Below are 12,142 nucleotides of genomic sequence, written 5' to 3'. Positions count from 1 at the left end.
CTTAGCAGACCACCACATGTAGGGGCTGGAGAGGTGACTCGTTTGTTAGAGTACTTGTTATTCTTTTAGAGGACCCAGGTTCAGTTTCCGGTACCCACATGCTGGCTCAGAACATCTACCCCTTTTCTTAAGGTCTCAGTGACAAACTAAAGTACAATCCCACCAAAGTTCACTCAGTTTTCTTTCTTTTTTAAAAAAGATTTATTTATTTTATATATATATATATGTACACTGTCTTTATGCATACAAGAAGCGGGCACCAGATCACATTACAGATGGCTGTGAGCCACTATGTGGTTGCTGGGAATTGAACTCAGGACCTCTGGAAGAGCAGCCAGCGCTCTTAACCTCTGAGCCATCTCTCCAGCCCCAATTTTCAATCTATGGGTCACACAACCCCTTTGGGGGGTCACGTATCAGATGCCCTACATAATCAGATATTTACATGGTGATTAACAACAGTAGCAAAATTACAGTTATGAAAGTAGCAGTGAGGGCCAGGGAGATGGCTCAGAGGTTAAGCACTGACTGCTCTTCTAGAAGACTTGAGTTCAATTCCCAGCAACCACATGGTGGCTCACAACCATCTGTAATGTGATCTAATGCCTTCTGGCGTGCAAGTGTACATGCAGGCAAAACACTGTATACGTAATAAATAACTAAATCTTAAAAAAAAAGTAGCAATGAAAATAACTTTATGGTTAGGGGGGGTCTAGCAAACACAAAGCCCTGGGTTCAATTCCCACACTACCTAAACCGTACGTGGTGGCACATGTCTGTAACGCCACCAGGAAGTACCAGAAGTGCTGAGGCACCCTGAGATCCTGTCTGAAATACAAAATAAAATAAAATGAAAATTAAAAAAGTAAAACAAAATAAAATAAAAATAAGAGAGAAGCTGTCTGGTTTCTGTGACTCTTCCTGAGTAACGAGAAACGGATCACCTCTGTTAGGGAAGGGGTATTGGCCAATGTCTACTAACCACCATATCTGCATCTCGATTTACATGAATCTCAGCATTGACATGCTCAAGTCATCTCAATATGAAGGCTGCAAACTCAGCGTTAGGCCTTTCTTTCGGAAGTTACCTGTGTCCGGCCTGATATTTGACGGAGACAGAAGAGGACCAAGGGAGTCACGTCTCTGAAGGGGTTTATAGGAGTACGTTGCAACAGATAGCACCAACACATTTCCTGAGGGTGGAAGTGGGAGGAAGGAACTGAGCAGCCAGCTCAAAACCACCTCTGCCTAACCCCTGAGGTTGGAGAGACGACCGCGCTACCCTGGTCATAGTCTTTTGCAGAGAATAGACCTGACGAAGACCCTTGGACCAGCTGCTGAGCCACCATGGTCCCCAGGCTCCTTTCTCTTCTCTGCCTCCGTAAGTTGCTCAAGGGTCATTCATTTGGTCTCCAGGAAATCATAAAGCTAAGCCGGGTGGTTGTGGCGCACGCCTTTAATCCCAGCACTCGGGAAGCAGAGGCAGGCGGATCTCTGCGAGTTTGAGGCCAGCCAGGTCTACAGAGTGAGTCCAGGACAGCCAAGGCTACACAGAGAAACCCTGTTTTGAAAAACCAAAAAAAAAAAAAAAAAAACCATAAAACTGATGAGATACTTAGATGAGAACTGAAGCCAGAACTCAACCAGATCGGGTGTCCTGAGTGCATAGGACCAGCCAGAAATCTCAGTGAGCACACTGTACATGTTAGGGCAAAACCAATGCTCAACATGTAGTAGACATAGATGGCGGGGGTGGGGGGGTGGAATAGGAGCTGAGGCTATAGTTCTTTTGGCAGAGTTGCTCACCTAGTGTGCGTGAGGCCCTGGGTCATCCCCAGTACTATAAATCAAGCGTGGTGTCATGAATCTGTAGTCCCAGTACATGGAAGATAGAGACAGGCAGATAGTAAATTGAAGGTCATTTTAAGCTAAGTAGGGAGTTGAAGGGCAGCTTGGATTACTTGAGATTCACACACACACACACACACACACACACACACACACACACACACACACGTAAAGCAGATAGAACATGGATGTAACCTAAACGGACTCAAACTAGGCAACCTTCTAAAGAAAATCAAGTTTGCCTTTACAGGTTAGAAATTTGATCTGAGTTTGCAGACTGCAGTGATTTGCTGTATATCTCAGAGATTGTGAGGAAACTGAATTTCAGCCCAGGTGTGTCAAACCCCAACAATATCACAGACCCCATGTTGCCCCAATGTTCAATGAACAGGGCCCAATTACAGGGGTCCTTGTTGTAGGACCATCTAGGGGATATTTGAAGGGACTTGGGGCTTGTTTTGATTTTGTTGTTGTTGTTGACATAAACTAGAGTTATCTAGGAAGAAGCTCATTTGGGAAAAATACCTCCATCAGATTGCTTGTAGATGAATCTGTGGGACATTTCATCCATCTCTCTCTCTCTCTCTCTCTCTCTCTCTCTCTCTCTCTTCCTTCTTTTCTTTCCTTTTCTTATGATACACTTCAAAAATTTGCATGTCATCCTTGCACAGGGCCTACACTAATCTCTTCCTTACATGTACTGCTGAAGAGAGCACAGATGCATTTTCTTGATTAATGGCTGGTGTGGGATGCCTCAGACCTCTGTAGGTGGTGTCATCCCTGGGCAGTGATCCTCAGGAGTATAAGGAAGCAGGCCGGGCAAAACCTTGGGGAGCAAGCCAGGAAGTAGTACTTCTCCATAGTCTCTGTATCATGTCCGGCTTCCGGGTTCCTTCCCGACTTCCCTCGGTAATGGAGTGTGACTGGAGGGTTGTAAGCTGAAACGAACCCCTTCCTCCTCAAGTTGTTTTTGGTGCTTGAATCACTGCAGTAGAAACTGGAACTAAAGGCGGGAGGTGGTGGTACACTCCTTTCATTCCAGCGCTTGAGAGGCAGGTGAACCTCTTGAGTTCAAGGCCAGCCTGGTCTATAGGGAGAGTTTCAGGACAGCCAGGGCTACACAGAGAAACCCTGTCATGGAGAGAGAAGGGGCACAGGGGAATGAAGGATTCTTGAGTACGACAGACCAACCCCACCCTCTCTGGCTTTTTGAGACAGGGTTTCTCTGTATGGCTCTGGCTATCTTGCCTCTGTCTCCCAGGTTCTGGGATTAAAGCCTTGCATCACCACCTACCAGCTTTCTACAGTTTTGTTGTTTTTCTTTTTGACTGCCGTTTTCTTAGGGTGTAAGGTTAGATACTGGCACAGTGAACAGCCCCAAAAGCACTTTGGATCAGTAGTTTCTGCATGTTTGGTTACATGACCTTGAAGAATGAATTTCACAGGCAATGCATATGAAGCTGAGTTTTTTTTTCCTTTTTTAGTTTAATAGTTTCTTTCTGATAATCTTTCTGATACATGAGCATTGCATCTGCATCATTCCCGCCCTCCATCTCATCCCAACTCCTCATGTCTGACGTTCCAAACTCATCAATCTCTTCTCTAATTATCATATATATATATATATATATATATATATATATATATATATATCGATGTGTGACATATATATATATATATATACATACATACGTATGTGTGTGCATGTGTATATGAGAGCATATATACAACGTGCTGAGTCCATTTAGTTTTACTCCTATGGATATGTGTCCAGTAATGACCACTTAACATTGGACAACCTGTGTGAGAGCTCATCTCTGGAGGAGACTGACTTTGCTGTCAACAATCTCCACTCACGATCTGTAGCTGTTCATTTAGGGTGACACCACGTGGAGGAGGCATGAAGAGTTTGCTTAGAGATTTATTTTTATTGTATTTATTTATTTGTGTGCACTGTAAATACGTTGAGTAGTGTGTGTTTGCAGGTGTGCAGGCATGTGTGGAGGCAAGAGGCGTTCACTCCTCAAGTGTCACTTCTCGGGTGTTATTCATGTTGTTTTTTGAGACGAGGTCTCTTTGGTCTGAGGCTCAGCAGTTGGGCTAGGCGAGCTGGGCCACTGAGCTCAAGGGACTACCCCTGTCTCCACCTCCCCAGCATGGCACTACAAGCACATGCCACCACAGGGATATTTTTCACGTAGGTGTTGGGGATCAAGCACGCTTATACTGGAAGATTTACTGACTGAACCATCTGTTAGTAAACAGGCAGCGATACAGTCACCCCTAAAGGTCCTGATGACAGTGGGGAAACAGGCAACACCAAAGCCACTACAGAAGCATGTTGGGAGAAACACGTCACCACCCCACGTTAGCAGGACTCAAGCCCCCAAGCCACGTGTGCACCTTCTGCGCATGCGTATGTTCTTCCTGCGCACCCGCTAGATAGTTTATAAAGGGAACTTCTCCCATTTCTCTCTCTCTCCCCTTGTGTCTCCCCAGAGAATATCTACGCATCCCCTAATAAACCTCTTAAGTGAATCTACTGCGTGGCGTGATTCCATCCCTCCATACAGCTCTGACGTTCACTTCTAACACCATCTCTCCAGCCTCCCCTCCACTGGGGCTTTTTTGTTTTAAGACAGGCTCTCTCTACAGGGTCCTGGCTGCCCTGGAAATCAGGATGTAGACCAGGCTGGCCTCGAACTCGCAGAGGTCGTCCTGCCTCTGACTCCTGAGGACTTGGATGAAAGGCGTGCACCACTTCCTCCACCTTCCTCCACAGGGTCTTGATAGCGTTAGGAGCAGGCTGACTTCTCTCTCCAGTGTCCTACAAGGCTGGTGCTCCTTCCCTGGAGGAGAGCTGATTGACCCATGAGACCCAGGCTCCTGGCAGAGAGGGTGACTGTATGAAGCCTGGGGACAGGGATGAGAATTGGCATGGCTTGTGGGAGTTTATAGAACCAAGAGAAAGAGGGACAAAATGATAAAGGCCAGTGTGAGAAACCAAAGCCACAGCCCAGAGCGGGGAGCATGCAGCTCCTGACAGGGAGGCCCCAAATGGTAATGTGACAGTGCTCTCGGGGTGCCCCCTCAGGACCAGAGAGGGTGAGTAGGTGACCCCTAGGAAGGAATTTGTGTTTCAAATGTGATTTCTTCCCCCCGCAGGGCTTTATGTTGGGCAAACAGCCATTCCTGACAACGGTAAGTGGGGTCTTCAGGCAAACTCGCCTTGATACTTCATCCCAAAAAAACTGTTTTTCCCCTCCCCCTTTTATATCTTTTGTGTGTTTGTCCATGTGCATGTGTGTGAGGTACGTGTGTGTGTGCATACATGAAGAAGCCAGAGGTCAACAAGTTTGGTGTTATTTCTCAGGGGTCGTCCATCTTCTTTCTTTCTTTCTTTCTATCTATCTATCTATCTATCTATCTATCTATCGACAATGCCCTTCATTGGACCCCGGGGCTGCCAATCCGGCCAGACTAGCTGGTCAGGAAAACCCCCAGAGATCCAGTTGTCACCACTTCCCTGGCAATGGCATTACAAGCGTGCCCTGCCACACCCTGATTTTTTTTAATATTCTTTTTTTTTTATTAATGTATTCTTGTTACATCTCAATGGTTATCCCATCCCTTGTATCCTCCCATTCTTTCCTCCCTCCCATTTTTCCCTTACTCCCCTCCCCTATGACTGTTCCTGAGGGGGATTACCTCCCCCTGTATATGTTCATAGGGTATCAAGTCTCTTCTTGGTAACCTGCTGTCCTTCCTCTGAGTGCTGCCAGGCCTCCCCCTCCCACCCTGGTTTTTTAAAGTGGAGTCCAGGCATCTAACTCTGGTATTCATGCATATCAAACATTAACTAATTGAGCTATTTCCCCAGTGCTCTTCCTTCTTTTTTTAAAATTCTATATTTTTAGATTTATGTATTTATTTATTATACAGTGTTCTGCCTGCATGTACACCTGCACACCAGAAGAGGGCATTAGATCTTGTTATAAGATGGCTGTGAGCCACCATGTGGTTGCTGGGAATTGAACTCAGGACCTCTGGAAGAGCAGCCAGTGCTCTTAACCTCTGAGCCATCTCTCCAGCGCCACCCCCCCCCCCCTTCTAAAAGAAAAAGAGGAAAGGGGTGCGGTAGGGGACGGGGTACAAGTCTGGGATGCAGCCCTGGGTTCTGTTTCCTTCCAGGGGCTCCTCCAAAGCCCAGCCTCAATGCCTGGCCCAGCTCAGTGCTTCCCAATCAGAGTAGCGTGACATTGCGATGTCAGAGCCTTACCCCGAGTAAAAACTTCATCCTCAGAAAGGAAGGGCTCTTTTGGGCTTCTGCGAAGCCGTATAATCTGACCGAGGAGACGGCTGACTTTCGTATCACTGAGCTTCGACAGAGTGATGGAGGACACTACACCTGTGAATACTACAGCAGGTGGCCCCCTGCCACACTGTCACAGTCCAGCAACCCCGTTCTTCTTCTGGTCACAGGTGAAGAAGGCCTGCGGGGCGGCGATCTTCAGACGCGGGTCGAGGGAGGGACGGACTAGAAGACGGGAGGAAGCAGAGGGGTGGGACCTCCAGAGCAAGTTAGATGTGCAGAATGTGGCTCCGCCCTAGGGTTTGTGGGAGGGAAAAACAAAACCAAACCAACCAAGCAAGCAACAACCCCCCCCCCGCACCCGCCCCCCCCCCGAAGATCAAGAATGAGCATCCTCTTCCCTTCACCTCTGAGCATCTTTCCCTTCTAGGGTACTTACCTAAACCTTCTCTCCAGGCCCACCACCGGGGCACAGTGACTGCAGGAAGCAAGGTGACTTTGCAGTGCCAGAAAGCAGGCGGCGTGCTGGGACCCGTAAGGTTTGCGCTGCTGAAGGTGGGTCTGTCGTCCCCTGTGCAGACGAGGAGCCCTACAGGAATGGCGTTAGATTTCTCTCTTCAGACTGTGACAGCCAGAGATTCGGGGAAATAAAGCTGTGTGTACTACCAGGCAAAGGCTCCCTATAGGGCCTCACTTCCCAGCGATCTCCTTGAGATCTCTGTGATAGGTAAGGGTTTGTGTAATTTTGTGAACACCTGTGTGCGTGCGTGCGTGTGTGTGTGTGTGTGTGTGTGTGTATGTGTATACAGGCATTGTAGTTAGCCGACTTTTTTAAGCTATGCAATATGTTCATTTGTTATTATTATTATTATTATTATTGTTTTAAGACAAGGTTTTGTGACGCATCATGTAAACCAGACTAGCCTCAAATCGGCAGAAAACTGCCTGCTTTTGCCTCAGGACGCTAGGACTGAAGGGAGTACACTGTTACTCTGGCCTCCTATTATTTTAATTAATCTTTCAGGTTAATAGAAAGCTAATCTTAATATTTAGAATCACCGAGAAGACAAATCTCCGGGCTTGCCCGTGAGCGATTTTTCTGGATTAGGTTATGAGGTAAAACGTATAAGTGGTACCATCAATGGGCTGGGACCCCAGAGGAAATAAAAAGGCTAAAGTGAACTAAGCCCCGCCTTCCTGACTGCAATGCAACCCAACCTCTTGCTGCCGCCTTTCCCACCAAGCCTTTCGACAGCGACCTCACACAGTGAGTCACAAATAAGCCTTTCTTAACGTTGCTTTCTGCCGCACACAAAGTAAGGATCAGGGCGGTTATACAAGCAATAAGGGCTTTTACTCCCACTCCAACTGCCCCATCTCTTCTCCCAGTTAGTTTCAATGTCTGCTTTGTTATTAAATGCACCCCGTTATAATCTCTTTATTCGCCTTTCATGTTTGTCCCCACTTCTCATGACCCCTGTATAGTTTAGTGACCCCCTATACGTAAATCCACACATACATATAACTTTAAATCTGGATTACATTTGAAACTTTTTGGTTTGGTTTGGTTTGGCTTTTCGAGACAGGGTTTCTCTGTGTAGCCTTGGCTGTCCTGGACTCGCTTTGTAGACCAGGCTGGCCTCGAACTCACAGCCACCCGCCTGCTTCTGCCTCCCGAGTGCTGGGATTAAAGGCCTGCACCACCAGGCCTGGCTCAAGTGGGGTTTTTAAGGATTGCAGGTGAAGGAAGACGATGGAGGAAGATGATGTGTCTGCCACCTGTAGGCCTTGGAGAGCTGGTGGATCCAGATGAGGGTGTGGGGCAGCCCTCAGGAGGGCAAGGAATGTGGAGGCTTTCCTTCAAGGGGACAGGGTTAGAGGAAGCTGTGGGAATTACTGGACCATGCAGGGGAGACAGGGCAGCTGGAGATGCCAGCTGAACAGAGGTCAGAAAACAGCCTTGGCGGGGCGGTGGTGGCGCACGCCTTTAATCACAGCACTCGGGAGGCAGAGGCAGGTGGATCGCTGTGAGTTCGAGGCCAGCCTGGTCTACAAAGCGAGTCCAGGACAGTCAAGGCAACACAGGGAAACCCTGTCTCAAAAAACCAAAATAGAAAAGAAAAGAAAAGAGCCCCCCACACCCCCCAAAAAACCCCACAAAAAATAAAAAAACAAAACAAAAGCAGAAGACCACCTTAGCTGGTATCAGTCCCTGCCTTCTGCCTTATGTGAGACAGGATCTCTTTCAGTTCGCTGCTGTAAGATTCCAGGTGGCCTGAACTCAGCCATCATAACAGTAACATTGTTAGCTAAGCAATGTGAGATGCCAGGTGACTTGGCTCAGCCATCATAACAATAGCTTTGTTAAGCAAGTTAAGAATTACAGGCCTAGCCGGGCGGTGGTGGAGCACGCCTTTAATCCCAGCACTCCAGAGGCAGAGGCAGACGGATTGCTGTGAGTTCGAGGCCAGCCTGGTCTACAAAGCGAGTCCAGGACAGTCATGCTAACATAGAGAAACCCAGTCTGGGGGAAAAAAAACAAAGAAAGAAAAAAAAGAAAAGAAAAAAAAAAAACCCAAGAATTACAGGTTGAAGTTAAAAATTCTCCCCTAGCCGCCATCTCTACCCTGCCCCAGAATTTACTGCCCCCCCATCCCACCCTGCTTGAAATTTACCACCTCAGACACCCATTCACCTAAAAGGTCAGCTATTGTTAGCCTATCACTTGATAACTAACCACGTTACTGAGTTCTGCTTCTGTAAAGGGTATTTAAACCATCTGCTTTTACAGAACGGGGTCTTCCATCTCCTCAGAGCTTGGTGGACCCTGGCGCGTTGGTTTAATAAAATTCCTTTGCTTTTGCATCGACTCTGGACTCTGACTCACAGCGGGATTCCAGGAATCGACTCCTCCCATCTCACTACCGTGCGTACGGGCTTTAGATGCACACTACTGTAGCTTATATGTAAATATATTTTTTAATTTTAATTTCTGTGCATTGGTGTAGGGGTGTCAGATCTTGGAGTTACAGACAGTTGTGAGCTGCCATGTGGGTGCTGGGAATTGAACCCAGGACCTTTGGAAGAGCAGACAGTGCTCTTAATCACTGAGCCATCTCTCCAGCCCCACTACTATAGCCTTTTGTCTTTTTTTTCTTTTTTGCTAGTTGGTGGTTTCATCTCCTAAGTATCTCCTAAAAATGTCTTCTCTGGCTCAGCTCAGCTTCTCCTGGATCAACAGTCTCTTATTTTTCACTCTGCTCAAATCATTATTCTCTTCTCTTCTCCAGCCCTGCTCAATCTTCTTTCTTCCTGCACCGACTGTCCTCCCTAACCCTACTCTCTGATCCGATTCTTCTGCCACTTGGACCGTACTCCTCGCTCCCAGTCTCTGCTGGCATTTTTATATCCCAGAAGTCCAAGAGGCAATCAACCCTGAAGGTCACAAGGTCAAAGAGTTCTAATGGCTAAGCATCCTCCTAGGGCCAGTTACTAGCCACTGGGGCTCCCTTAAAGGGACAGGCACACAAAATAAATCACACCATGCACTACCGTGTATTCAGCTTTATGTGGGTTCTGGGGTTCCGGTACTTTACCCACTTCGCCATTTCCCTTGTTCCTTACCACTCAACAACTCCTCTTGAAGGAAGAAGAGATGCACAGTGAACCAGACTTTTCCTCTGCTAGGTTCAAGTTCTCAGAAGCCCATTGTCACTGTGGCATTTTGTGACCTGCCACTGACTTCTCTGTTCTGTGGATCTAAGCGCAGACCCATCCTCTTTGATCTCCGTGTGGCGCCTTAAGGTTGACTCCTGATACATCAAGGGAGCCAGGGAAAAGAAGGCGAGCAGAGGCAGAAATGAGAGAAAGCTAAACAAAGGAAAAAAGCAGAAGCGGAGTTGAACACAAAAGAAAAGAAAGGAAAGGAAAGGAATGCTCATTTCAACTCACAGTTAAATCTTCGGGGAACACAGCCCAGGATGCAAATGGGAGTCCGAGTCAGTCAACCTGTCTGTGAAAGAAGGATGCCGTCTGTGGCCCGTGATGACCATCTTATCCCTTTCAGAGCCCCCAGAGCCCCGGGGCACCAAGACAGAAGGCTACGCCACGGGCAACCTCATCCGGCTTGGAGTCGAGGCTGTAGTCCTGGTGATAATGGGAGGTTTCCTGGCTGAAGCCTGGATAGCCAGAGGCTGTCTCCAAATAGCCCCAGGTAAAGTAACTGAACACTCCTCATGACTGTGTTTTTCCCAGGTTGATAGAGGTGTAACTGACAGATAAAAGTTGAGGGAGTTGGGTCCACAGTTGGCTGCGAACCACCAAGTGGGTGCTGGGAATTGAACCGGGGCCCTCCGCAAGAGCATCAGGTACTTTTAACCACTGAGTCATCTCTCTCCAGCCCCAACATATTTAACTTTTATGTGTCAATTATACTTTAATCATCCCAGGGAAAATATCATTAAGTAATCAGTTATATACTGAATAAGAAATTTTACCAGTCATGTAGCCGCTGCCACAGAGCAGCTATCAAAACTACCTATTAATTAAGAGCCCCAAGCCGAGCTGGTGGCGCACATCTATAATTCTAGCACTCGGGAGGCAGAAGCAGGTGGATTGCTGTGATTTCGAGGCCAGCCTGGTCTACAAAGTGGGTCCAGGACAGCCAAGGCTACACAGAGAAACCCTGTCTCGAAAAAAAAATTAAGAGCCCCTTTTGTGGCAAATTTTAATTGTCACCCAGTTTGTCCTTGTTACTTATAGCTATAGAGTGCTGTACCCTAAATCAGTATGGGTTCATCTAAAAGCCAGGTCCTACCCAGTGATGTCTCAGCATTCTCTGCATAGGCACACAGAAAAAGTCTTTAAGAAACAGGGACTATTTCTTTTTCTGTGTGCCTATGCAGAGACTGCTGAGACATTACTGGGTAAGCCGGGCGTGGTGGAGCACGCCTTTAATTCCAGCACTCAGGAGGCAGAGGCAGGCGGATCACTGTGGGTTCGAGGCCAGCCTGGTATACAAAGCGGGTCCAGGACAGCCAAGGCTACACAGAGAGACCCTGTCTTGAAAAACTAGAAAAAAAAAAAAAAGAAAAGAAACAGGGACTAGAGAGATTGGTTCAGTGGTTAAGAGCACTTGTGGCTTTTACAGAGGTCGGGGGTTTGGTTCCCAGCAGCCACAACTGCCTGTAACTCCAATTCCAGGGTGTCCAATGCCCTCTTCTGGCTCTGAAGGCATCAGGCACATACATCGTGAACATACACACATTCAGGCAAAAAGTCATACATGTATAATAAAATAATACATATCAAACAATGAAAAAAAGTGGTTTTTGGATATGGCTAGGCTGGTGGAGTGCCTACCCATCATTTAGGTCTTTTTGTTTTGTTTTTGATTTTTTGTTTTTCGAGATGGGTGTTTTGCCTGCATTTATGTCTGTGCATCATGTGTATGCAGTGCCCAAAGAGGCCAGAAGGGGACGATCAGTCTCCTGGAAATGGAGTCCCAGATGTTAGTCATGAAGCCCTCCCCTGCACTGCATGGGCAGGATATACTGGTGCACATCTGTAATCCCAGCACTCGGGAGGCAGGGGCTGGAGAGATGGCTCAGAGGTTAAGAGCACTGACTGTTCTTCCAGAGGTCCTGAGTTCAATTCCCAGCAACCACATGGTAGCTCATAGCCATCTGTAATGTAATCTGATGCCCTCTTCTGGTCTGCAGGTGTACATGTAGGCAGAGCACTGTATACATAATAATAAATAAATATTTAAAAAAAAAAAAAAGAAGTTCAAAGTCATCCTTGGCTCCTTAGCAAGTCTGAGGACAGCTGGACCAGGAAGACCCTAGCCCAACATCCTTCCCCCAAATAAAGCATTTAGAGAAGATTATACCTTTCAAACATCTCCTGATGGGAAATAGGGGTGGGGGGAGGCGAGTGGAAGTCCCCTCAACTTAAAAATTGTCTTCCTCTCAGTTCGGCTCT

At 47.2% G+C, this 12,142-nt stretch overlaps 2 protein-coding genes across 3 annotated transcripts in view; both read left to right on the top strand.

Annotated features, from left to right (window-relative positions):
* Window positions 1–4,143: 4,143 nt before the first annotated feature.
* LOC311590888 (T-cell-interacting, activating receptor on myeloid cells protein 1-like) lies at window positions 4,144–7,090 on the top strand (the record flags this gene model as incomplete). The annotated part of the gene is given in 5 exon segments (XM_084770187.1): window positions 4,144–4,264; window positions 5,014–5,049; window positions 6,040–6,311; window positions 6,575–6,808; window positions 6,812–7,090. Coding segments are annotated over 5 exon segments (834 nt in total). The 3' UTR covers window positions 6,983–7,090.
* The window catches only part of LOC311591041 (V-set and transmembrane domain-containing protein 1-like), a 26,283-nt gene continuing 20,897 nt past the window's right edge, over window positions 6,757–12,142 (top strand). Inside the window, exons 1-2 of one of the 2 annotated variants that reach the window (XM_084770409.1) lie at window positions 6,757–6,887; window positions 10,227–10,373. In XM_084770409.1, the coding sequence (XP_084626535.1) occupies window positions 10,316–10,373 (58 nt within the window). In that variant the 5' untranslated portion in view covers window positions 6,757–6,887; window positions 10,227–10,315. Of the gene's footprint in view, window positions 6,888–10,031; window positions 10,374–12,142 lie in introns of those variants that run through there. The other variant, XM_084770408.1, reaches the window with a different exon arrangement.

This window comes from Acomys minous (genome assembly GCF_964271855.1).
Source record: "Acomys minous genome assembly, chromosome: 20".
Taxonomy (NCBI): domain Eukaryota; kingdom Metazoa; phylum Chordata; class Mammalia; order Rodentia; family Muridae; genus Acomys; species Acomys minous.
Note: the sequence above shows the minus strand (reverse complement) of the source record. Positions and strands in the feature narration are given on the sequence as shown.